Here is a 27508-nt window from a genome sequence, read left to right as displayed (position 1 = left end):
TTAAGACAATGCCCTACAGCTGGGTCTTATGGAGGCATTTTCTTAGCTGAGGTTTCCTCTTTTAGCTAACACTAGTTTGTGTGTCAAGTTGACGAAAAGCAGCCAGCATAGCTGGCTACAGAAGACGGGCAGTTCAGGCTCTGGATCCTTTCTTACTAGGAGTCCTCACTAGGCTCACTTCATAGATTCCAGGGAGTTTCACTGCACTAGGTTTCCACACCCTCTCCTTGCCCTCCAATTCAGTCATCGCTCTCGCTTTTGAATAATAAAAATATAATAAAAAGAAACAAATCAAAAAGGCATGTCTGGTAACTTAATATTTAAATATTCTAATTTTATTTGCTGCTCACTGAGTGCAGTTCTCCTTCACGCAGGGTGGTGGCTGCTCCTACTCTGTCCTGTCCCCAGGTGTGGGCGGGCAGTGGCTTGCCCCTCTGCCAGTCCTGGTACTTAGGGCTAGATTAGTTTCCCCAGGAGTTGTCTGATTCTCCTGCTTTTCTGAAACTTTCGTTTTTTCTTGAGATGAGTTCCTGTTAGGGAAGAGATTTTCATGAGTAATTATGAGTATCCAGCTGATTGTTGCCACAGCCTGTAGTCTCTCTTATCAGTGGCACTGGATGGGATTCAGGAGTTACCTGTAACTTCAGGTGCTCTCCAGGTACAAACGGGCACAGCCATGGCTGGAAATCATGGAGGCAGGAGCATTAGGCATTGGTAGGACTGCATTCACAGCCAGGAAGCAGAGAGACAGGCATGCTGGTGTTCAGCCCACTTTCTCTTTTTTAAAAATTGCGAGAGAATGAATGCATGCGTGCGTGCGTGTGTGCACCCGCATGTACACAACTCAAGCATTCCTTTTCAGCATGTGGGTTCCAGCGACAGAAGTCAGGTTGCCAGTTTGGCAGCAAGTACCATTACCTGCCAGGCAGTCTCAATGGCCCTTCTCCTTGTCTAGTCCAGGAACCCTGCCCTTGGAATGATATCATAGCTTTTGCTTACCAATAGCTCTTCGAATAGTGTCAATGATTTTCTCCAGAGCTTCAAGGCTTTTCATCTGAAAAAGTGTTTCTTTCTCATCATCTGTGGAAACAGTCAAGGGCAATGGATAGACCCCACAATTATTGTTTAACTGCAAGCTTTTTGAAACCAGGCTACCAGGGTCTCAAAATACAGAGTGAACATATACCATATGTACATGCTTGTGACCTGCTGCCCTGTTACCACCAGGAGAGCCTATTCAGTCTAAATTCATGAAGAAACAAGAAAATTCAAATAGTCATAGTCATTCGCCATCAAACAAATGAAGCTGCAGGGCCAGATGAAATGTTTTACAATCTTGGAGGCAGGAGAATTCTCATAAACTCAAACTGAGAGCCAGCAAACTGAGAGCCATTCTGCAGAGGAACTGGCCAGTGTTCTTTGAGGTCATTAAAGACACAGTGGAAGAAGCAGCAGCTATATTGGGGACATTGAGGCATTAGAGGGCTGCTGATGTTTGCATATGCTGTGTGCATGTGAACCGAAGTTCCCAGGAAGAAGCCATGCCTTGTATCAACCCTCTGCAAAGCAGGTTGATTGACAGAACTGCAGTGGTCATGGAGAGGTTAGAATGTTGCAAGTCTAATTACAATCTATGTGGGCAGACTTTTGCCTCTTCATGGCCATTCCTTGCCCACCATAGTGTCTGACTAACATCCTTGCAACCATTAGGTAAAACCTTCTGGAGTGTACAAACAGACCCTTAGCTTCCGATGATCCAAAAGCTAAGAATGTCCTCAAATAGTGTTGAGGCTTGTAGCAGAGACTTCTTGCTTGTCTGTACTGCCAACCTGGTTTCCATCAATGTATTTTAACAGTGTCTTGATGTATAACTTCCTTTGTACTATTACTGTAAAAAAACTTAGTGAAACTGTTTGAACATGGGATTTGGGGTGACCTGGATCTGTGCTCCTGGACTGTGGTCACTTATATTTGGTTTCAGAATGAACTCTCTTGTGCCCCATGAAGTGAGCAAAACCTGGGATTTTGTCATTGTTCATTTGTTTCTATTGTAGCTAATGTTCATGGCTTATTTAAGAGCTTTGCAGAAATGAATGTCCCCACCCTGATTACCAGCCAGTGACCTTGAAGTGCTGGGAAATGAATTTACAAGCTCTTGGGACACTTCTGTTTTGTTTTGTTTTGTTTTGTTTTGTAAGCTTAAAATAATGTCACAATGGATGCTATTTTAAGCGCCTTGCTCTCCTTTTTTAACCTGGCCTGGGTTTTTCCTGATCCTTGTTCCCTAGGCGACACCTACATACTTATGACCATATAACAGCCCACTTCTCCTCCCAGGCAGACAAACACAGACCTCTAGTCTCCCCCAGTAGCACTTGGCAAACAAGCATCTTTGTTCACATCAGCCACCTTAGCCTGTAGTGGAGGTCACAGTGTTTTCTCTACAGTTTCCTTCCTGCTGTCTCCACAGCTGCAAGGCCTCATCTCTGACATGAGAGCTCCACGAACTTCTCAGCCCTTTCCCAGAGAGAGACACACCGTCTTGTCCTGGGCCTCAGAGATACTGAGGGGCCAGTTAGTCCACAGGTCACATGCCTCTACTTTGCCTTTGGGCCCTCTGCCACCCAAGTTCTCCTGCAGCAGCCAAACATCAGGGTTCCAGGGCCTGCATCTCACTTCCTGTCCTCTGCTCTGTGTCCTCAGCTTTGGGCAGAGGGCACAGCACCACTGGCAAAGCAGATGCTTTTACTCAGCACGCACACCTGCTGTACCCAAGGCAGCTCTGGGCAGGGGCTGCAGCTTTGATATCTTCCAGACATCAAGAGGCCATGAGCTCTCCATCCAAACAAAGGTTCCCGGTTGGCAGGTGGGCCTAGCTTACTGTCTGTTTCAGAGACTACGAGCTTAGGGCAGTCTCCAGGTCCAGTAGTGCTCACAGCCTTGCTCACAGCCCTAGTTGAGTCTTTTCCTGGAACTCTCCTTTCCCCCAGGAGTGGCTCCAGCAAAGGACCCGTGTGTTGAAGCTGAAGATGGCCTGCCACACTTTGCTTTGCCACTCTGACTCCCACTTCTGCTCTACTTTAGTCTATGATGTGACCATAGACAGAAGTTGCATGGCTACAACCCATCTCTCTGTGTCCTAGAGACCTGAAATAGGGACTGACCAGAGATCAGGAAGAGTAGTAAAAATCAGGATGTGGGATTCGCAACGGTCAAAATGAGCCTTGTGCTGAAAGACCTGTACCATGACAAGATACAGAACCAAAGCAGTTCTTATCAGGTCTCCCTTTCAGAATGACTTGTGTCATCCTGTCACATCCCCCAGATTTAGTACAAAGCCTGTGAAATACAACTCTTGTATGAAGATAGCCATCACTCCTGAATGTGTGCTCTTATTTCGAAGATTTGTTTTAAAATTTTTTACTTATGCGTGTTTGCATGAATATGTGTATGGAATATTAATCGTATGCATGTAGGTGTCTGTGGCGTCCAGGAGAAGGCATTAGATTTCCAGTTGTGAGTTGCTTGACATGGGTGCTGGGAACCGAACTTCGGGGCCTCTGTAAGACCAACAAATGTGCTTAATGGCTGAGCCATTTCTCCAGCCCCATGTTTGATATGTTTGCTAATAAAACCTTCTTCCAGTTCATATCTTGTCTATTTGAATTCTTTTTGTCTGATACAAGAACATGGAAACAATGGATGTCTTCTGTCTCTAAGATCTGCCTAGCCTTCATCACTGGCAGCATCACCTGTCAGGGAGTCTGGCAGGGGTTTCCAGGGACCTGAGGGCTCTGTCCACATTGCTGCTGCTGAGACCTAGGGCCTCCTTTCTTCCGTGCTGGCTAGTTAGCTCAGTCCTGCATAGAGAACACCAGGCAGCCTAAGGGCCCTCCTTCCTACTCTTGTCACCTTCTTCTGGATGCTCTATCTTCATATTACCAGGGTCTCACACTATGAGATTATCTGATGATCTCCAAATCTCCTCCAACCCTGCCCTCACCCTCTTTGTCAAGAAGTCATAACTCATATGAATTTTCACTCAGTCCTCGAAGAGAATTATGTTGGTTGCTGGGGATTGAACAATTATGGTGAGAGATTCATTTGTATTATTGGCTGCTGCTGTGTGCCCAGGGCCCAGCATGTCTCATGTTGGTCCCTGCAGCTCATGGACTACTTGGGGAGGGAGGGACTCCATGTGTGGTGGCCATAGGTCAGACCTTAGACCTGGGCAGCAGTGAAAACAACACACCAGATGGGTTTTGGATGTTGCTGACTTCCAGTGAGCAAGCACACTGTCCCCAGGGGTATAACTAGTTCCAGGACTCTGGTGGTACCTCAGGGTCCCCTCTTCCTCCTCTGTTATAGCCTCAGATCTCCTTACCCATGAGGCTGTTCTCTGTCTCTCAGTCTACTTTTACCTATCACTATACATAGGGCAGTCCTGTGTCCTATGTATACATCTGACTATAGGCAGCTACCAGAAGAATCCTTACCTATTGATCTGTATCAGCTAATGTCATCAAACTCATGAGTGGGACAAACTTGGGTATTAAAACACTCGTTATAAATAGATCTGTGCTCTTCTTTATGCCATGGAGCCATCATTTTGACTCACCCCACGCTTCAACATCTGGAGAAGTCTCGGAGGATTGAAATGCAGGTCCTCAGCCCATATTGCACCACCATTTAATACATTAGCCTATCCCCTCTCCTACACCTGCAGCCACAGTCAGGCCCCACACGGGGTTACTCTATAAGCAGTGTACATGCCCATCCTGTGCTACACATATCCTTCATTATATCTATTCTTTACAACGAAGAACTGTGTCTCCTGCAGGTGTCAATGGTGGCAGACTCATCTGATGGAGGGAGGCTTTTTTCTCAATTCCTGCCCTGCCCCCAGAGAAGGACACTCAATCGGCTCTTCCACTCTTTCTATTCAGGAAGAAGTGATTCAGTTGGAAGTCTCTGGGAGAGGACAAAGCTTGTGTTCTTTTCTGGTAACTGCCCACTCACAAGAAGATGTTTCCTCTGGGCTAGTCTAGTCTGGGTTCTGCAGGGTCATGCCTAGGGTGGGGCAAGGGAGCTGTGGGATGCTGAGCCGCAGTGCAGGACTAGATACTTGGGATATCCTAAGGCTTGGGACACAGTAGGAACCCTACCTAGCCAGCAGCCACCAACCCCAGCAGAAGAATCTTTGTTCTCACCTCCCCCAAGTGGAAGCATCCATCTGCACCCAGCTCCCCAGTTAGGTTCTGAGCCCAGGAAGGGGTTTGTGGGGTTATATTTACCATCAAAGGAAAGGGTATCTATGGTCCCAGGAGGTAGTGGCTTATCCTCATGCATCTTAGGAACCTTTTTTTCTTTCCCTCGGACTTCTTTGATGGAGAACATAGAAAAAAACAGGGAAGTGTTTTCCTGTTACAGACTCATGACCGTTTTTATCCCGAGCCCTAGTTTACAACATTAAGCTGGAAGGATGGCACAGTGTCCAAGTTCTACTTGAACGGTGTGTTGGAAAGTTAATCTTTAAATAGTCAGGTATCATCCAACCACCTTGAGCTTGGTGGTTTGGGACTGGGCAGTTATAGGACAAACAAACCCTTAAAATCTAGTTATTTCTGAACTAAAACCTCCCGGGAAGTGTTGAGCGCTCCTGCCTCTGAATGCACCTCCCCAAAGCCTCTCCTTGCCACTGTCTGGTCACTTCTTCCTTCACACCCTGTTATGCCCATCTGCCCACACAGTCTCACAGTGTGGAGCTGTGCTTTGTCTTGGTCCCTGCCCCCCTTGTCCTTGGGCATGCTGTATGCTGGACCTTGGTTTTATTTCAATCATATGGGGTAACAGAAGTGCTTCCCTTAGAAGCCATAGGTGAGCACAAGCAGATGGTGTGTGTTAAACTACTGATATGGCTCATCTGAAAGGCAGTGTTCCTGCGGTGGCTGAACCCTACTCACATTCAGGGCCTAAGAAGATGCATAAATGTAACTCAGAGGTCACCCCAGAGTGAAGCAAGCCGCCTTCTGCCTTGGCAGTGGTCCCTTCACCATAACAGTGGCCTTGGACTATGGTTTCTCTCGTGTCCACTTGCTCCTGCCCAGATTCAGCTGGATCTAGTGAGTGCTCATGAACTAGGGTCCTATGTTCAACACCATGGGTCTAAAACTACTTGTAGTTGTGGGGGGTAAAAAGGTTATACTTGCTTTTATCCTTCGTTGATTTTGATTCTAAGGTTGTTGATGGGTTTTGAATTTGAAAATATGATGATTTCCCTGGCTCCAAAATCTCCCGGGATAGAATTTCATCTTGGGAAAAGCACACAAGAACATGTTATAGAGCTAATGATGCAGTACAGATATTCTATGAAGAATTGAACATTAGGCAGCCTGTCAACACTGTGACTAGAAAATTCAAGGAACTTGTGGACAGTGGCCTTTGCTCTGGAGAACTCATCTAGGGAGGCTATCCATACTGCCACCTCCCAAGATTCAGAAAGACTGAGATTATATGAGTATCTCTCAGCACCCCTAAATCCAGATGTTGACGGTCCCTCAATGTCCATGTCTTCAAAGGCTTGAGCCTCAGTGGAACTACAGGGAGTGACGGAACCTCCTTAAAAGTGGAGCCTAGAGGGAGGTCTTTAGGTCATTGGGTGTATCTACAAGGGAGGTGGTGGGATCCTGGTCCCCTTTGTCTCTTTTGCTCCTTGGTCATGAAGTAAATGTTTTCTACCACCACACACTTGCACCATGAAGTGTGACTTGTTGCTCAAAGCAACAGAGCCAACCAAAAAAGGACTAGAACCCCAAAACTGACCCAAATAAATCTCTGTTTATAAGTGGTTATTTCTAGCATTTTGTCCATTGTGAGAGAAATCTAATACACTCTTCAAAGACACAGTGCCAAAACCCGGTCCTGGCCCTGGTCATGATTCACTTTCTGTTCTATGACCATTCTGTCCTGATTGCCCTCAAGTGCCAACAGAATAACTTTATTTTTTTCTGCACATGTCCAGCCTTTCTTTGGTGTAGTGTCACTCTAGCTGTCCTGGAATTCTCTATGTAGTCCATTCTGGCCTTGATCTCGGAGATCTGCCTGCCTCTGCCTCCTGAGTGCTGGACTTTATATCTAACCAATTCTGGCTCCTATTCTGGCTCATTTCTCACTCAGATAGGAGCAAGGATGAGTTTCTTTGTGTTGCTAGATTTCAGTGAACTTCCGTAAAATGAAGTACTTGTTTATCTCATGGCTTTTATGAAGCCAACAGCACCCAGCATAGTGTGGGGGTTATTGTGGGCACTAAATAAACAACAGCTGGAAATTGCTTCTGTTTCTGCAACACTGTCCCTGACCTGGGACAGTGATGGGAAGCTATCTGAAGCTTGTGTGTGATCCACTCATCGTGGAGTCAGAAGATGAGGCCTCCTGCTGGGTGGGAGCCAGGTCTTCTGTATGTAACCTAGGAGTAGCTTAGGAGGGTAGACAGGGTAGCATAGGTGAGCATTGCCTGGGAACATTCATTCACTCATTCATGTGACCACTTCATCAGCTGGTGAATCCATGATGATTCCCCATCCCCAGTCCAGACTCAAATGAGCAGAGATGACCTTCCTGGAGAGGTCTCTCTTGGGAGGGGCCCTGTCACCTGGCAGCATCTACATTCCCATCAGAACCTTTCTGATGAAGCTCAGCTCTGAGAGCTGCCTCGTAGCCATATCCTGTGCTCCCTTAGTTTACTCTTGATCCCATTTGACAGGTGATCATGGACAGACAAATGCCCAGGAGGTGACCCCTTTCCCTCAGTGTCCCAGGCTGTTAAGATACAAGTGACAACTCTGCTCAGATGGACTCTCCAGGCCTCAGTTTACCAAGTGTAAAGTGAGGGGTGGTACCAAGTGGTGAGCACAGTTCTCAGAATAGACCTGGGCATATGGACACAGAAGGGAATGTAGCTGGTTCAGACAGAATTTGCTTCTGGGTGTGAAGTACACACTGGACTTCATAGACTCTGTGCTGAAGACTGAATACCCCACCAACCACTTGGCCTTGTTTCCATGCTGAAGTGGTTCACAAGATGGATCATGCTACAACTGCAGCTTGTACTCTGCCTCTGAGGGACAATGTGGGTCAGACCAATGGTCCTCAACTTGCTGTGCCCTGAGCCTTTACTGCAGAGTTGTAAGAAACCCCGAGGTACCATGTCCAGGCAAGGGCACAGAGGCTGAGAACCTGGGTAGTGGCCAGGTCCTCAACACCTTCCTGGGGACTGAGGAGCCTGAGGAGCTGTTCCTTGGTCTCGGATCTCTCAGTTGCACACACACTGCATCAATGTATCCATCTAAATGTGTATTCTGATGTGGAAGGCATGAGCAGGGTGTTTGAAACAAGTCCGTGGGTGACAGACTACTGCTGTCTGGACACCACTTTGAGAGGCAAAGCTCCATGTGTGTTTGGTTCTGACAGCCATTTTGACTTCAGTAATTTAGTCAGCACTAATGCCGTGGCTTCAATCTCAAACCAAATTACTTCCTGTGACTGACACCAGGTGTCTGGGAAAGGCCTGCTGAGCACCCACCCGCCCTCACCAGGAGCCAGGTATTCCACCTGGGGAGTCCTTACCAAACACTGAAGCTATATCATCATCCAGAATTTTTAAACTTGGCTGTTGTTCAGTTTTTGAACCTGGTAGGGAAATAAGAAAAACAGCCTTATAGTTTTACAGCGTTCATTGGCTTTTACCTACCTCTCTGTGAACGGGTAGTTGTGAGGGATGGATGGCCCCAGCCTGCTCTAGAGGAAGGAGCCTGTGTGGAGTGCTGCTCTCTCCCAGGTGTGCTGAGGGAAAGGCATTACCCGTGGGACCTCTGTGTAGGTGGAATCTATGATTTCCCCAGGTGTCCTGAGAAGAACCTGCCCTCCTGGTCACTGGAGTCATCCTCGTGGATGGTAAGACAGTGTCCACACTCAGGGACAACTCAGCTCTATCACAGGGGCAAAGAAGGAAGAGGGTCACATGCTTTGTTTTGTAGGAAGCAGTGCTTTGCCTCCTGCATGACTGGTGATACCATCTGGGTGGCCACCAGGCAGGGAAACTCCAGCCTGAGATCCCACAGCAGTCTGGAGCCCACAGTTAGAAGAAACATTTGCCCAGCCTTTGACTAAGGCTTTCCATGTCGCCAGCCAAACACTTGCTTTGTCCTGTGACAAGAAAACACCTCCTAAGTGTTTTTCTCTGAGCCCCTGGGTGACCCTGCACACTCACTGGTGCTGAGTTTCTCTCAGGGGGAGTGGAGGGCCAGAGGCAGGTCATTCCTCCTGCATGAGGAGAGCCCTCCAGGGTGGTCTGTCTGCTGGTAAGAAGTGGAGTCTCTGATGAGTGAGCTGAAGAGATCTGGATGGCAGTTGTCTCCAGAGTCCAGGGCTGTCATATCTGTGATGTCTGCTTCCTGATGGACAGGAAGAGCTATGCTGGGCGTATAAGGTCTAGCTATATCTGGACACTATGGGAATTCTGAAGACCAGTTTCTCCTCTGTGGCATCCAGGACACACTTCCTCCTTCTGACATGACCTTTGCTTATCTCAGGGGCTGTGGTATCTCTTCATCTGGCACATCCCTTAGTTTGAGCTCAGGGGTGGCCTCTTCTTCCAGCTCCCAGGTCCTGGGACTGCCAAAGATGGAAAGTAGGGCCACCATACCTTCCCTTTCTGAGGCACAGAGCTCTGTCTGGGATAACTAAAGTTGCAGCTAAACCAATGACAAAGCTGTTCTCAAAGGCTTTAATGATGGACAATCTGCATCTCAATGTGCTCATCTGCACAGCTCAGAACAATGGGAAATATGTAAGGAGGTCTGTGATGGTGATGACAATTGCTTCCCAGTGTGCTGACCTTGGTAAATGAAGCAAATACAGTATAGTTCTCTTTGCATGAGACATTAATGGAACATTACGAATGGGTACAGCTGCGCAGCGCCAGCACTTTGTTAAAAATATTCTTTTCATCTTGTGTCTGTCCCGTAATCACAATGGAAGCATTGTGCAAGTCAGCCGTGTGCACATGCGTGGTGTGTATGCTCATGTTGTCCATGCCTGTTCACGTGCATTGTCTGATGTAGCTGCTCTACCGCACTTTTCCTGTTGTCACCTCCTCCTGAAAGTCGCAGCTTCCAGACAGCACACACCCACAAGGTCAGAGGCACTCAGATGCCTTATCATTGTCCACATCAGCACATTCTAGCTTCATGAAGTTTACTGTTGCTTTCTGAGTTCGCTCCAGTTAGTTTAGTGAACACGAGTTGGAACCCTTCTTTATCACAAGGATCACATCAGCTGCTATCCTTCTCCTAAGTGGATAGCATCTTCCTGTGAGGAAACCACACACACTTGCAGTCACAACTCTTCTCCTGGCAAGCAGTAGGAGCACCCCAAGATGGGGGTGAGGATAACTGTGGTACTCTCAGGGCAATAGAGAAATTTTTCCTTTCACTGGCCTCTGAGGAAGACCTTGGGGAAGGAGATCACACAGGGCTATGGCCAGGTCTCAAGCTTGGAAGATCTTGGGGATCATGGAGGGCTATGGCCAGGTCTTAAGCTAGGGAGACTTGAGAGTCATACATGGTTATGGCTAGATTTCTTGTGAGGTTTGTTTTTCTTTTGTCTGTCTGTCTGTCTGTCTGTCTGTCTGTCTATTTTTGTACAGGGTCTCTCTACAAAACTTTGGCTGCCCTGGAACTTGCTTTGGTCTTAAACTCAGAGATCTGCCTGCCTTGGTCTCTGGAGTATTGGAATTAAAGGTATGTGCCACTACACACAGCCTAGATCTTGTGGTAACCATTCTACAACTGATGATATCATGAGGGTTCCCAGGGGTTCAGTTCAGTTTCAAGCTAGAGAAGACTGTGAATGCCATCCCAGTTTTGACCAGGTCTTAGGAGAAAAATGACTGGATAGCATTGAGAGCAAATACCTTAATGAACACTGTTCAGCAATTCTCAAACACAGTCAAGAATTGTGCACAGGAGTAGATAAGTGAGACTGGTAGAGACACTTGTGAGGACCAGCATCCTATAACCAGTCTGGGTCCTCTGACACCCACTGAGATGGAATACTTTAGTATATAAATGACCCTGACTATGTTTATGAAAGAGGAAGGCCAGCCATACATTGGTAGATTCTTTAACTTAAAGACTAGGGGAGATAAAAGCCCACTCAACATCAACTAAGTATGTGTAAATGTAGGAGAGCTGAAGTCCCACTCATACACATTCACATCACAGCAATAGCAGGAATTAACAGTGCAAAGACTTCAAACCTGAACCTCTAAAAGACCTCACTGTAGATAGATCTCGTGTCCTGTTAGCTCATACGCTGTAGGTAAGTCCACAGGAGTAGCCACCACAGGTGGCACATATCATATTTCCAGCTGCTGGCATTATACTTTCCTGAACTATTGGAGGGTCGTGCTCTTGTGAGACTAACCAAGAAGTAAATAATGTACTGTGTCAAACCCACTCATCACCGCCAAAGAGTCCACGTGGAAATGAGACTGTGAAGTCCAGTAGAGGTTCAAGTGAAAGGCGTACAACAAACTTAATATTCCAAAATACATAAAACACGGGCTCACCCTGGTGACTTGCACAGGATTAAGCTAGCCAAAATTCCAGCATGGATAGGAAAAGTCCTGAGTCCCAGAAGCGATGGCTGCTGAGAGAGGAGAGTCACTCTCTCCTTAGGATGCGGCCACTAGTAGGTTGCTCATGCCCAGTAGCTGACTACATATCATGTGTATATGAGAAACACCAATTGGACTTGGGGTTATGTGGGGGGGGTCACTCTATGGAGTTGGAAGGAAGTAGTGGTAGATGAATATGGTCAATTAACACTGTAAAGTATGTATGGAACTTTCGAAGATTAAAAAATATTATTAAAAAAAACCAGGCTGCTCACTAAGAAGGGTGGTGCATAACAGTGGAACAAATATCCATCCCAACAGATGCACAGATGTCAACACAGAAGCACAAATTACATAAGAACATAGGGTGCCATGACTCTTCCAAAGTTTATGACTCTCCAGTGACTAGCTCGAAAGATATCTAAGTGATGACATGACAAACTAATGATTTCTAAATTCAAATAAATGGCTGAACAAATTACAGAAGACAACATTGGACAGAGGTAGGCTGATCTCTGTATGTTAGTGGCCAGCCTGGTCTACATAGCAAGCTTTAGGCCAGCCAGGGCTACATAGTAAGACCCTGTCTCAACAAAACAAACAAAAATGCCTTAGTCATTGTTCTATTGCTGTGAAGAGACACCATGACTAAGACAACCCTTACAAAAGAAAGCATTTAATTGGGTGCTTGTTTCCAGTTTCAGAGGCTTAGTCCATTATCATCTTTGTAGGGAACATGGTTGCAGGCATGGCAGACATGGTGTTGGAGAAGTAGTTGAGTGCTGCATTCTGATCTGCAGGCAGAGAGAAAGAACAACACTGGGCCTGGCTTGGGCTTTTGAAACCTCAAAGACCACCCCTTGTGACACACTTTCTCTAACAAGGCCACACCTTACTCTAGGGCCTCAGTAATCCTTCTCAAATAGTGCCACTCCCTGATGACTAAGCATTCAAATATATGAGCCTGCAGGGCCCATTCTTATTCAAACCACTACACCCCCCCCAAAAAAAAAAATCCAAAAGCAAAGTCAATCATTTAAAAGGAAATGATGGGTGCAAAGTAATTGACTGGAAGCCTATTCAGTAATAAAATAACAGATACTCCATACACACAAAGTCCTGGTGAAAATATGGACACACAGGCAAAAATTGCATTTAGAGCCCTAAGTAGACTTGACCAAAATAGGTCTACCCCTGATTACAGTTAAACTGCCATGAGTAAAGAGCGAAGAAAGTAATACTGGGAGTGAAGATTGTTGGCTAGAGGGATTGATGAAATCTGGGGATCTCTCCCTTCCCAGTGCAAGTGACCTGAGCCACAGTGGAAGACAACCTCAGAAATGAGCACTGTGCTCTCAGTGACAGGCTAGGACCCTGTCTCCTAGGTGATTTTAGATCCTCTTAGGTTGACAATCAGTGGTAACCATTACACCTTCCAGGAATGACTGGCTGTTAATAGTCTCCATTCTCCAATCCAGAGACACAGCTCAGAAGTTTGTACTAAAAAGCAGGATTTACCTTAGGTATTGCCTCCAAGAAACACATCTATCAAAGACAGATATAACCTTAGTATGATGAATCATCAAAGAAATCCAGAAGGAAAAAATAAATCCTAGAATTGAGTGTGAATTAGAATCTCCTGAAACCTATGGTATATAATAAGAGCAGTTCTATGAGGAAACATTAAGGCCAATTAGATGGCTTTGCAGGCAAAGACACTTGCTGCCAAGCCTGATGAGGAGAGCACTGTGTCCCGGCAACCTGCCCTCTAACCTCTGTACACACACTGTGGCACATGCATGCACATACACACTAATAACAAATACATGTTATTTTAAAAGAGGAGCTTTATGTAAGTGCCTATGTTAAAAATTAGAGCTCAGATAAATAATTCAATGATTAATTGTAGGTCTTGGAAAAGCAAGACCAAGCTGGATCCAAAATTAGTAGGCAAAAAGGAATAATCAAGATCAAAATAGAAGAGATTGATAGAAATGAAGAAACAAAATAATAAAAAAGTTTGTTCTTTGAAAAGTAAGATTAGCAACCCCTTTGCCAAATTTACCAAAGGAAATGAAGACCTAAATACATAAAATTAGAGATTAAAAGGTAGGCATTTTAACAGATAACAGTGAGAGTCAGAAAGTCAGGGGAAATGTAAATAGATGGAAAAAAAGCAATGGGATTGAAGAAGTGATAATAATAGTAAAAAATCCCAATTAGGAAAACCCCCAGCCCAGACTGATTTGCTGCTGACTTCTACTAAACCTTAAAAAAGAATGCTTAGAGAAACAAGGGCAGTGGAGTCCTGGTTCTGAGGTTTCAGAGGGAGACACAGATTCTGCCAGCTAAGAACCTTCAAAATAGGTCTTGATAAAGAATGTTTGCATTCTGCCTTGAGAATGAGTGAGGGTCATTGTAAAATCTTTAGGGGAATAGTTCTAGTCTGTGTTTTAACTTTCATTAACTTGCAGAAATATTCTAACTTACCTGAAAGTAAAGGAAGGATGACAGGAACCTCAGGATATGGGAAGGAATCAGTAACGTGCCTGCTGTGCATTCATGAGGACCTGAGTTTATATCCCTAGCACCCACATAACATCTGGGCATGGTGGTGCACATCTGTAACCCCAGGCCTGGAGGACAGGGACAGGTGAATCCCCAGAGGTCGCTGCCCAGATAGTTTAACCAGTCACTAATCTCTGAGTCCAGTGATAACTCAAAATATATAGTGGCGATCAATAGATGACAGTGTCACCCTCCAAGTCTCCTTGTGCATGTGCACACTTATGCACATATGGCTTCATGGATGTGTGTGCCATGTTAAAAGAAATTCCAGAGAACAAGCTTAAATAAACTAGCAAAATGTTCACAGTCATTTAAATTCAAGAACATCAACCCATCCTGAGATTCCTATCATCCTTCCTTTACTTTTAGGTAAGTTAGAATATTTCTGCAGGTTAATGAAAGTTAAAACACAGAATAGGACTATTCTCCCATAGATTTGCAGAATTTCAAAGGTTTCATAGAGAATTGGTTCAGTGGTAAATTTGCATAGGCAGGAAGAATACCTTAGTCCATTTGTGCTCTATAACAAAAGACCCAATGTCGTGCCATTACAAAGAATATAAATTTATTCCTCACACTTAGGCAGGTGTGGTGCTTACTGAGGGCTACTCCTGGCTCGAGAACAGTGCTCCAATGATGCATGTTCTTGGCAAACCAGTAACGTGCTATAGAGACCTTTCTGACAGAGGCCTCAATCAAGTCGCTAGGGAGAGCCCCCATAGCTCCATTATCATGAAGATCCCAGCGTTTACTACTGTCATTTCAACACCTGGGATGTAAAGGGGACGCTTTCAAACAATCACAGAGGAACAAACACATTACCTGCCTGATTCATGCCTATGGTTTTCTATCTGCCAGTCTCCTGGGGACTCTACCTGAAAGCTCTCTATTCGGCCAGGGCTGCACGTCTTGCCAGCAGCACAGCAGGAAGAAAGATACGAAGGTCCCCGCTCCTCTGTTCGCTGCCATGGTCCCTCCAGCAGAAGGAGGAGGCCCTTCCCTGGAAGGTCTTCAGCTTCCCCAGCCTCGGTCTCCTGGATACATAGAATGTCTGGGACCTATGACATCACCACCAGGAAGTGATCTGGGTTCCTTTTCCTTGTGGGTAGGACTGCACTTGTCTGCTTTTCAGGAGAAGACATAGAAGGGAGTGGCCCACAACTGAGAGTGTCTCTACTTCTTTCCACTGCCTGTACTGTGTCTAGCTCAGTCCTCAGACCTTTAAGAACCAGAGAGGTAAGGTATCAATCAATCTTAATGTGAAGCTCAGACCCCAGCATATCTTCTTCCATGAATGGATGTGCTGCAAGGATGCCAGATGACTTGATGACTTGATAACTTACAGGATGTCTGCGAGGACAAGCAGATCCAGACAGTCCTTGAAGAACATGGCCTATGGCTGTGCACTTCAGGGTCCTGAAGCATGGAGTTCGGGGACTAAAGGTCCTAGGAGCTCGAGCCCCTCCCTTTCTTCTTTCTTTGTATAAGCTCCAGTTGCATTCCCTGAAATGTCGTCACAAGACAGAGCATATGGCCACATTCTCAGTCATCTTCCTCAGTTCTTTTTTTCTATCAGTACTGCACAAAGTCCCCCCCCCCCAACAGTACTTCTGATTGGCTCATCTGTGCCCCATACTTTCCCTGGACAAATCCAGTGTCCAAAAAGGGCACACAGAACGCATCAGGTTCCAGGCATCAGTTGATGGATCTTAACCATAGCTTCAGACCTAGTGGGACATGAAGTAATCCTGGATGCAAGACCAACAGTACCTCTGTGACCCAGAGGACCCACTGTGCTGTGACCCCCAGGGTTCTTGGGACATTTGCTATTTATTGCTCATATTGGGACCTGAAAACACTTTCCCGTATCAATATTCTTCCTCTCCCAAATATCCCTTTAATTCAATGTCAGTTTGCTGTAGTTTGGCCTCATGGACATTGTCATCCAGGAAGTCTTCACATGTGAGTGTGTAGGCTGGTTGTTTCATCATCTAACAGGCAGTTCGTTGGGAATGATACTCTTGGACCAGGTTTTCCTTTAAATTAAAAATGTTTTGTTCATAGAGGAGATTTAGGTTATTAAAAAAATTGGCAGCTTCTGTTACCTTTTCATGATCTTTAGGAAAATGTGAAACATTGCTGAAGAAGGCTGAAGCTGTTTGGTGGCATTGTTCTCACCTTCTTTATCTTGAAGTTCAATGGTTTAATTGGGTTTTAACTTGGTATTTTTCCTCATAAGTTTGCCTATGAATGGTATATGTATGACCCAAGAAGTCAGAGCACATTGTAGTCCCAGACACTTTTCTTACCCGTGTCTTTGTAGGGACTGTCAGTGGTGTCTGCTTAGTTCTTGACCCAAGGACTTTGGTCTGGAGGTTTCTTGGTCTTCATTGTTTATCAACCTTTCTCTGATGAATCATTCTTGTGGTTTTGTACAGGCAAGCCACTCATTTTCCAGGAACAGCTAATTTGTCTATTGTTTTTTGCTAGCTTTGTAAGGCCCTTGTTTTGGTTAATCAGTGTGTTAGTCCATTTTTTTTTCATTGTATAATTAAATACTTGAGGCAGGACAACTTTACAAAGAGATGAGATTTAGCTTCCAGTTTTAGATATTGTAAGTCCTATCAGGCTCCTGTGTAGGGGTATGGCAGATGCAGGAGAGGAAGGCCACACCCTGGAACAAGAAGTAAAGGTGGCACAGGCTTTTCTAACCATCTTCTGAGGACAGATGTTAAGTATCAGAGGAAACAACTGTCCCATGATCCAGTGAGTTCCCCCCCCCCCAGATCACTCCTCTGAAGGTTTCATAGTCTGTCAGCACACCATCATATAAACCAGCTTCAAGCACAGCCACTCCATAGCAGTTACACTCTACAACTCTATTTTGGCATTATGTGTGTATCCTGAGAGGGACAGAGCTCCATGTTGGCTGTAAATGTCCACGTAATAAAATCCAAGGCATGGCATCTCCCTTTAACTCTACCAGCTATTAAGTGAGGAGGCTCAGTTATAAGCTTGACTAGGTAAGCGGCAACACCTTGAGCAAGGGGGGGCTGTAGTCGTCTATGACTGCATCATCTCAGCTGTTTTGGATGTAGGATCAGTTGGGCCACTGCTTCAGGGGGTCTTGCTTGATCAAACCATATTAGTCTGGAAGGAATCCATAGCTTTCCATTTTCTGTGGAAACACAAGCAAAAACTCCTTTCCCAAGTAATCTGTCCTTATATTCAAACATAGAAGTCAAAGCATTTCTAAAATATATATGCTGGATTAATTTAGCAGCATTGATAATCAAATGTCTTTTAGCAGATGTTGCTCTTTCCTCAGCAATCAAACAATTTAAAGACAACAATATAGCATATAGTATCCAGACTCTGTGTACTTTCCATCTTTACATAGCTTTTTTTTTTTTTTACTCTATTTCTTTTACTTTTATTTTTTCCTTTTATGAGACAGGGTTTCTCTGCGTAACTTTGGCTGCCCTTGAATTCACTCTGTACACCAGGCTGGCCTTCAAGTCACAGAGATCTGCTTGCCTCTGCCTCCCAAGTGCTGGGACTAAAGGAGTGAGCCACTACCGCCTGGCTTCTCTTCCTTCCTTCCTTTCAATTACTTTATCCTGTTTATTTTCTCTCACAAGCCCACGTATATTTTTAAACACACTGTAAACCTTAGAGGTTTTTCTTCGTCTGAATCTGTCTTTACTGTAAATCTTTACCTTTTTTTTTTTTTTTTTCTGGCCATGCAGTCTTTTATCTGCTAAACAACATTGCTAAAATTGATTGAAATGGTGGCTGCTTTAGCTGCTGTCTTTCCAAGATTTGGGGGTGGGTATGTTTACCGCCAGCACTGAGACTTGTGCTCATTGCTTTGGTCTATGCTGCTATCAAAGAGCATGCTGCCGCCTTGGAGATGTGGTCACTGCCACTGCCAGCTGCTCATACACACCCTGCAGTTTTTTTCTGCACTTATGCTGAGTCAGGAAACCTCTCTTAAAGGAACCGGGACCCTCTGCTTGTCTCTGGCAGAGACCACCCGAGAAAATGCTGCTACCAAGAAGTCTCTGTTTTTTTGCTTCTAAAATCCCTTTTTAAGCCTTTGTGAAGTTTTTATGTGGAAGTTCATAAAACCACGTCCTGACACCATTTTGTTATGATAAAACTTTCAACCAAGCCGCCCGAGCCCTGCCGCCACGTGGGCACCCGAAATAACACACAGAGACTTATATTAGGTACAATGCTGTTGGCCAATGACTAAGGGTTTCTTATCTGCTAACTCTGTCTTAAATATCAATCATAATTACTAATCTATATATTTTATAAAGATTTATCTGATTGAGGATGCTGGCAGTGTGCATCCTCATGTGACGGCTCCCAGAGAAGAGAGGAAAAGGAAGAGGAAGAGAGCGATTTCCTGCTTGTCCCTGCTTATATTCTGAGTCAGCTGCTACGTCATGTCCTACCTGGATCACAAGACTACTCTTTACTACATTTCCCAGAATCCTCCTCGACTCCTAGTCCCACCTAACTGCTTTCCTATTGGCCAACAGTACTTTATTCAACAACCAATAAGATAAACATGCACAGAAGGACTTTCCCCATCATCTTCCCCATCAGGGGGCTCACTCAAACAAACCTGTGCTGGTGTTGAAGAAATTCAATTTGACTTTGCCAAGTTCTGGTTTTTTTTTTTTTTTTTTTTTTTTTTTTTTTTTGCGTGTGGGGGGTTGTTTGTTTTGTTTTGTTTTGTTTTGTTGTTGGTTTTTTTTTTTTTTTTTTTTTTTTTTTTTTTTTTGGTTTTTCGAGACAGGGTTTCCCTGTGGCTTTGGAGGCTGTCCTGGAACTAGCTCTTGTAGACCAGGCTTGTCTCGAACTCACAGAGATCCACCTGCCTCTGCCTCCCGAGTACTGGGATTAAAGGCGTGTGCCACCACTCCCAGCTGTGCCACCACCACCAGGCATCAGGTTCTGGTTTTTAATTCATCTCTTTTTGTTGTTGTTAAAGAAGAAAATACTGCCTTTTAATTGTGACTTGACCTGTGTTCAGTGTGTTCCATTTGTCTCTAGAGGGGCAGGAGAGTTGGTAGTTGTGCCTCCATGGAGCCCCTCCTTGGGTGTGAGTGCACTTATAGTAGGGGTGTTTTCCTGCCTCTCACATCTTCTCCTGTCTCTTAGACACACGTGGCTGGAGAGTCTTGGCCCCCTGAGAGCTTCTGCCACACGTCTGCTTTTGCTTCTCTCTGCCCTCCCAGCCATGGGTGCTGTCCTGGCTAGTCTGCTGTCAGCTTGACACAAGCGAGAGTCATTTGCAAAGTGGGAATCCTAACTATGACAAGTTGGTACCAGGACAGTGGGGTATTGCTGTGACAGACCTGACCATGTTATTTCGGGGAGGATTTTGCTAGGACTTTGGAACTTTGGGGGGAAAAAGGCATTGAGTGTTGAGAGCTCAGTGGGTTGTTCTGTAGGAGCTTGGAAGAGAATGTTGAGAGGAGTGCAGACTATGGAGGCCTGGCTTATGAAGTTTCAGAGAGAAGCAAAGGCTACCAGGCCATCTGTGGGAATAATCTGTGGTATCTTGTCAGCTGGGGCTGAAGAATCAGCTGTGATAAGAAGAAGTCAACATCATTGAGGTGAAATCTTCTGGGAAATGTTTCCTGAGGGTTATCACACAGAAGCCATGTTCCAGACATGGCCAAGGCTGTACCTTATGCTGGCAGCTGAACTTGGTGATGTAAGAGTCAACCAGGTAGTTCTGGTTTTGATGGTGCGAAGGGGTCATGGAGAACAGCTAAGGCGGCATTGTGTGGCAGGGCTCAAGTTCCCAAAGAGAGCCCAGGAAAGGTGGTGAAAGTGCAGCCCTGTTGCAGCAGAAGATCCCAGCATTTGGGAGATTCTAGTACCATGGAATGACTATCCAAACAGCAAGAGTAGTGGAGTGGAGCCAGCTGGAGCCCAGAAGACAAGCTGTTTGTGCTGCAGACAACACAGCTGGAGAAGTGACCCAAGCCCTTTGGAGCAGCTCAGAAGATTTTTAGTGGATCCCAGGCATTGGATATTGAGCTTTTTACACTGTTGGAGTTTGGTTTTGCTTTGTTCAGATCATGATGGTGCCCTGATTTTTCCCTTTTTGACTTTTCAGGAGCCTACAATTGGGAGACCAAATTTTTTTTTAGAGATTTTAGCTTTTAAAAGAGGCATTGGGCGGCCGGGCTTTGGTGGCACATGCCTATAATCCCAGAACTCGGGAGGCAGATGCAGGTGGATCTCTATGAGTTCCAGGCCAGCCTGGACTACAAAGCGAGTTCCAGGATAGGCTCCAAAACAATACAGAGAAACCCTGTCTCGAAAAATCAAAAAAAAAAAAAAAAAAGACATTGGTTTTTAAAATGGCTGAATTTGTAAAGACTGTGGGATTTTTTTTAAGTTTGTAAAAAATGTTTTATGCTGTGATGTTGATGTTAGTGGGTCATCTTGGAGATAAACAAGAAAGGAAGAAAGGAAAGATTAGGACTTAATAGTGATGCACTTTGTGTCAAATTGACAAGAGGTCAATTGTTCAGCCTTGTTTTGTGTCAACTTGACACAAGCTAGAGTCTTCTGAAAGTATGGGATCTCAATTGAGAAAATGCCTCCATGAGATCCATTTAGCATTTTCTTAACTAGTGATTGACGAGGGAGAGCCCAGCCGATTGTGGGTAGTGTTATCCCCGGGCTGGTGGTCCTGGATTTGATAAGAAAACATGTTGGCTGAGCAAGCCAGGGCAGACAAGCCAGTAAGCAGCACTCCTCCATGACCTCTGCATCAGTTCCTGCCTCCAGGTTCCTGCTCTGATTTTCATCAGTGAAATATTACCTGGAAGTGTAAACTGAAATAAACCCTCTCCTCCCCAAGTTGCTTTGGTTACAGTGTTTGGTCACAGCAATGATAACCCTGACTAAGACAGATGCTGATTCATGGTAGAGCTGCTGTCTGGTGTACTCTTTGTGCCTGATGGTGTCCTGCTTCTGGCGTGTTTGTCATTCCTGGAGTGAGACCCAGCAGGGACTCAGACATGAGAGAGGTGGGCAGAGCTGTAGAGGGAGGCCGCTCTGCCGAGTCACAGGCTTACAGCTCTTCTTTGAGCTCTATAGCTCAACTGTTTGAGAGGCCTTCAGTTTCTGCCTGCAAAACGGTGGGAATTCCTGCTTCTACAGACTGAATGTGTGCCCAGCCATCAGACTCATGTTGGATCCTCAGCCCTCAAACACTCATGCAGCAGTTCTTTAGAAATAGGGCTTTTGGGAGGCAGTTAAGGCTGAGGGGTCCTAATCCACAGGATTGGAGTTTTAGACTCTAGAGCAGTGGTTCTCAACCTTCCTAACACCCTTTAATACACTTCCTCATGTTGTAATGACCCCCGACCATTATGTTATTTTCATTGCTAATCATATCTGACATGTAACCCTGTGGGGGTTGAAACCCACAGTTTGAGAATCACTCTTAGAGGAAGAGAAAAGACATTTCTCACCTGTTCCTCCACACTCCCACACTAGCAGGGACCTGAGAGAACACATAGTAGGTCCACAACTGTCTGTAAGTCAGGAACTGACCCCTAGGACTGCAGGCTTGGATGCCTCCAGTGAGAAAAAGTGTCTGTTCATGCCCCAGGTTATGCGGCTTTCCCTCCCTTGTTTTTTGCCTCCTCCTCCCCTCCCTTCCTTTCTTAAGACACAGGCTGGCCTTGGACTCACTGAGTAGCTGAGGACAATCTTAAACTCACTTTTCTCTCTCTACCTACCAAGAGCTGAGGTTCTAGGCATACATTACCGTGTATGGCTTATGTAGCCCTGGGGGTGGGGTGGGGTTGTTGGTTGGACCCAGGGCGTTGGGCATGTTCTCTTAAGTGTCCTACCCACTGAACTAGAGCTTCAGCCTCTCTTCCTCCCTCCTCCTCTCTGATGACTCACATGTGTATGTCTGTCCCCAGGGGAGCACCCTTTGACATGACTGATATGCAGCCAGGTACCTGGGCAGTCTGTGGCGGGGCAAGTCTGCATGTGGCATTGACCATCATGGCCCTAACTCTGCTTTCTTCTTCAGCAAGGGTGACAGAGAGCACTTGCAGTAAGAAGAACAGTGAAAGGCAGCACTATCCCCAAACAGTGGCTTTGGGTGGTTTTGGTCCCTGGACATTTTCAAAACTACAAACACTCGGGGCAGAGGCAGGCAGATCTCTGTAAGCTGGAGGCCAGCCTGGTGTACATAGTGAGACCCTATCTAAAAAAAGAAAAACAAAAAACAAAAAGCAAAGCACCCCCCCATTCTTTTTATTTTTATTTATTTATTTTTTTAGCTTATTTATATATGTATATATTTATATTTATATAAAAAGAAAATAATGGCAATGTTATGCATCAATAGCAGCAACAGCTTTTCCAGGTTCTGTAGTCCTTTGAATAAAATTGTAGAGACATCCAGCACACTCCATTTTTAAAAAAACAAAAACAAACAAAAAAACCAAACAAACAAACAACAAAAAAGTAAAAAACAAAATCCCAGAAGACAGCACAGTTCTGTTACTCTTGTGGTACTTGGGACCATTTTTTTTTTTTTTAAATTAGCTTCTCAGTCATCATCTGGGAGGAAACCATCCTGAGCAACATCATTAAAAACAGCTCTGATAAAGCATGGTCACTACTATGTATCATAAAGCAGGTCCACATATGAGTGAGTACATATCATGTTTGTCTTTTTGTGATTGGGTTACCTCGCTCAGAATGGTTTCTTCGAGTTCCATCCATTTTCCTGCAAATTTCAAGATTCCATTGTTTTTTTCTGCTGAGTAGTACTCCATTGTGTAAATGTACCACATTTTCTCTATCCATTCTTCGGTTGAGGGCCATCTAGGCTGCTTCCAGTTTCTGGCTATTACAAATAATGCTGCTATGAACATGGTTGAAGAATATTCAGAGGCTCAGCTGTCAGCAACCCCCCATTCTTAATACTTAACCTTTGTTAAATGCATAAACTTTGGAATTATAAATATTCATGTTTTTTATATTGAGACTGGAATTGAAACATTGACATGAATTGCCATTAACATTGGGTTATTGTGAAATTCATTTTGATCTCATGATCTGCTGAGATCTGAGTATTCAGGGTGATGAAGGACACAATTCTGTGTGTGTGAATTTTACTTACCCGAGTTTACAGTGTTTAAATCATGATGGTGTGCTATGAACTGTGGGAAAATCTCACTCAGCTTGGCTCTCTACACACTTTGAAGTGATGTCTCTTTCGTGAATGGTTTCACCACCATTGTGTTTAAAATTCCCAGTTTTTACAGTCACCCCAGAGACAAGACCACAATAATTTGTAATTCAGAGTGGAGACAGGAGTGTCCAGTCCCAGTCTGCAAGTCCAGTGGGGCCAGGATAGCTATGAGTACAGCCCAATGCAAAGGCATGGACATATTTAAAGCATTGTGGGTTTATGATCTTTTTTGTAACTTCAGAGTTCTCAAACATGAAGTTTGTAGATGACAGTGTCATATCACAACGTCACAAAAATATTCTCTAGATTATTGCACACCTCTAGATTTAATATATGGTCAGAGGAGACAAAAGGGTGAACTTTTGTGTTTGTCTGCACTGTGCTCTTTCCTCAGGCACCTAACCTCAGTGGGTAGCCTCCTCTCCCCGGTGGTGCCTGCCACATCCTGCCTTGGACAAGATTCCTGTTAGCTTCATTTTGCCCCAGTCCTCTTTTTTTCCCCAAAGGCTTCCTCTTTCTGTTCTCTGAGACCATCTTTTTTTGTTGTTGTTCTGAATGCCCACTTGCCCATCTGTGTTTACAGTAGGGTTCAGTCTCTTTTCCCTAAAGACCCTGTGATGGTGGTGACCTAGGTTGAAGCTCCCTCCCTGGCTCACCATATTGAACAAGAGTCACTGAACAACTTCCTGTCCCATTTGCACCCTCAGGCAAGCTGTTGGAGATTTGTGCCTTTGGGAAGGGATGGCTTCCTGCCTTAACACAGAGCCGTGTGAGGATCTGACAGTAATATTGTAGAAATAAAGATGTCCATCCAAAGGAAAATGAGGTTTCTTCAGAGCTCGCAACGACTGGAGTGGCAGATATCATGATGTGAGGTTGGCAGGGACTCAAGGCAGGTAGAAGAGTAGGGGAAGATGGTAGGGAGAAGGGACCATTGGTAGAGCTGTTGGCTGGGGAACACTGCTCTGATGTAGCTGGCAGGGAGCCCGTTGGCCTTGACTGGCCTGAGAATGGAAGCTTCGGGCTGTTAATTCCGGGCAGCTCTGGGTGAATTGTCGCAGATGTTGTTCTTGAGAGCATGGCTTCCTGGTTGGTTCCTGTGTATAGGATATGGGTCGCCTACGCACATGGCTACAGATTTATGTAAAAGTTCGTTTGAATGTATGGTCTGACCATTGCTTGTATGCTGTTTCTCCACATGGAATAAAGCACACACATCCATGTGGCTAAGCTGATTCATGAGATTCATGTTTGATATTTCATAGTGTTGTTTTACCTGAACTAAGCAGACATGCCCAGAAGTGGCCTTGAGAAAGGAGCAGTTGTCCCTATTTAGAGATTTCCCCTCATGCAGCTGCCCGGAAGGTGGAAGGCGGGGTTGGGCTCTTTGCTGTGCTATCCTTGGCACTGGTGGCTCTGAACAGGTGGGGGAGGGACGGCTGGCCAAGATTAGCACTCCAGGCACGCTTGCTCATTGCCCATTTTTATATCCACAGTCATAGAATTAGGAAGACTTGTTTTTGGCCACCCCCTTCCCCCTCACAGGGTTTCTGTGTGTAACAATCCTGGCTGTTCTAGAACTCATTCTGTAGACCAGACTGGCATCAAACTCACAGGGATCTGCCTGCCTCTGCCTCCCAAGTGCTGGGATTAAAGGCCTGAACCACCACCACCACCACTTCCTGACTTCTTTTTTTTTAAAAAAAAAACTTCATAAACTGTTCTTTGAAAAGTTCTTCTGAGGGCAGGACATACTAATTTTCCTTGACACCTGACTCTAGGCCTGTAACTCCAGCTCCAGCTCCAGGGGATTTGATGCCCTGCCTTGGTGTGTGTGTGCGCGCGCGTGGGCACACCCACCCACACCCACACACACACACCCACACACACACACCCACCCACACACACACACACACACACACACACACACACACGCACGCACACACATTTTAAGATTACCGCGTGCACACAGAGATGAACTATAGTCCGTGATGGTAAGATTTCTTTATTCAAGAAAGCACCAGGGCAAAACGCAGGCCAGAGCGAGGTCACAGGAACCCAGCTAGCGCGGCCATCGAGAAGAGGCTAAGGTCTCCACATGCAGCCCTTAAGAAGCTTCCCTTACATCACCCCGGCTTTCCTTCACCACGCCCTTATGGGAGAGTCCCAGGTCCACCTGGCACCTGTCCTGGGACTATTGGGCGGGGCTAGGGTGTCTCCCTACAATTCCCCTTTTAGTCTAAAAAGAGGATTAAAACTTAATAGTGTAAAATATCCAAAACTAACAATCATAAAGGTGAAATACAAGAAGATACAATAATCTGCTATGGCACATCCTATGTCTATTCCAGCTAAGTCTTAAAGTCATGTGGAAAAGGTGTCTAACTTGAACACCTTCTTCTAATCCCAACTCTAAACAATAAGAAGGCCATTCTTAACTAGGCTTACACTACCCTAATAAACAATAATGGGGAACGGGGGCGTAGCATCTTCTAGGTTACTTCCTGCTGAAATGGGATGATGGTAGTCATGTGGGGTCCTGTGGAAAAAAAAATGCTAGTACAGGGAAAGTCTCTAATGAGTTATGTCTAGTCCATGCTAGATGAGATTTGCTTGATTGAAGATCTACGTTGATATCCTCAACTTGATTGAAGTCATCACTTGAGGTTCTGGTTGGAGTGTCAGTCGAAACGGAGTGAGTTGAATCCAGTGCAGTCGGGGAGGTGTAGTCCAATTCTTTTTCCGGAGCATGCAGGGATTGTTGTCAGGCTGGTTCTCGTTGGCTGTATGGGACTCAAACATAAGTGTCATCAGAGAAATGTTCGCTTGTACATGTATGTGTACTGGGAAAGGCAATCCTTGAAAAACAACAATTATGAGAGAGTGTAGGCCTTGAAAGAAAGAGCCAAGAAAAGACAAAGATATTCCTCTTATTCTTCATTTATTCTGTATTACAGCAATTGGCTTCTTGATATAACACAGAAACTTTAAAATGTTGTTAAATAACATGCTTGGATTTTAGAGTAGGAAAGCCAAATCCAACTCTAAATCCAACGTCGATTTAATTGAATAGGGACTAGGAAATGAAGAGAAATAGAGTTATTTGAGAGACAGCTGTAAATTTTACCGTATGGCACATTCCTTTTGTTCGATGGTTATAGCTACGTTCTTTCCTTAAGTATTTACACATGTAGTGTCCTTTGACTTCCGGAGGTGGGTTTTCCTGTGAGGATGAAAACAAAGCACTTCCCATCCTTTGGGAGGCTTTTATTTAGTTCATGAGATATACCTCAGTAAATACCTGTCAGTCATCCTTGTTGAGAGGGTTGTCTTCCTCAACTCGAATCTTTATCAATTTTGATGGTATCCAAAGATTTTCTTCTCCTGTGGAGACAAATGCAAAACCCCTACCCCAACGTAACACATGTCCAGGTTTCCATACCGAGGTCAGCACATCTTTGAAATACACTGGTTGGTTCAGTTCAGCAGTTTTTTCCGTAGTCCAGTGTCTTTCCGAAGCTGTTTGTCCACTGTCATTGGCATTAAGAAAGTTTAGCGTTAATAAAGCATTATGCAACCTATGTTTGGGGGGTTTCGACTTACCAGCTTGCCTATGGAGCATCTCCATAAGTGTCTTGTTAGACCTTTCAACGACTGCTTGTCCTGTAGGGTTGTGTGGTATACCTGTGACATGCTTAATGTTATAATATTTGAAGAACTGTTCCATTTTTGTGGAGACATATGCTGGAGCATTGTCAGTTTTTATCTGTGCTGGTATACCCATAACTGCCATCACCTCCAGTAGGTGTGTAATAGCGGAATCAGCTTTTTCAGAGTTGAGAGCAGTAGCCCATTGGAAACCTGAGAATGTGTCAATGGTATGATGCACATATTTCAAATTTCCAAATTCTGTAAAGTGAAAGACATCTATTTGCCAGATCTCATTCCTCTGAAGGCCTTTAGGATTACATCCTGCTGGCAGCGGAGTTTGGTTATAAAAGGAACAA

At 45.0% G+C, this 27508-nt stretch overlaps 1 protein-coding gene across 1 annotated transcript; it reads right to left on the bottom strand.

Annotated features, from left to right (window-relative positions):
* Window positions 1–456: 456 nt before the first annotated feature.
* Window positions 457–15214, bottom strand: LOC100768076 (sperm acrosome-associated protein 7-like). Its single transcript, XM_035453014.1, has 5 exons — window positions 15121–15214; window positions 8626–8688; window positions 6210–6311; window positions 1000–1080; window positions 457–530 (listed from the first exon to the last, which is right to left on the bottom strand). Exons 1-5 carry the CDS (start codon window positions 15212–15214, stop codon window positions 457–459), a joined length of 414 nt encoding a protein of 137 aa, XP_035308905.1.
* Window positions 15215–27508: the final 12294 nt, after the last annotated feature.

This window comes from Cricetulus griseus (assembly GCF_003668045.3).
Source record: "Cricetulus griseus strain 17A/GY chromosome 1 unlocalized genomic scaffold, alternate assembly CriGri-PICRH-1.0 chr1_1, whole genome shotgun sequence".
Classification (NCBI taxonomy): domain Eukaryota; kingdom Metazoa; phylum Chordata; class Mammalia; order Rodentia; family Cricetidae; genus Cricetulus; species Cricetulus griseus.
This window is presented reverse-complemented; position numbering and strand designations above follow the sequence as displayed.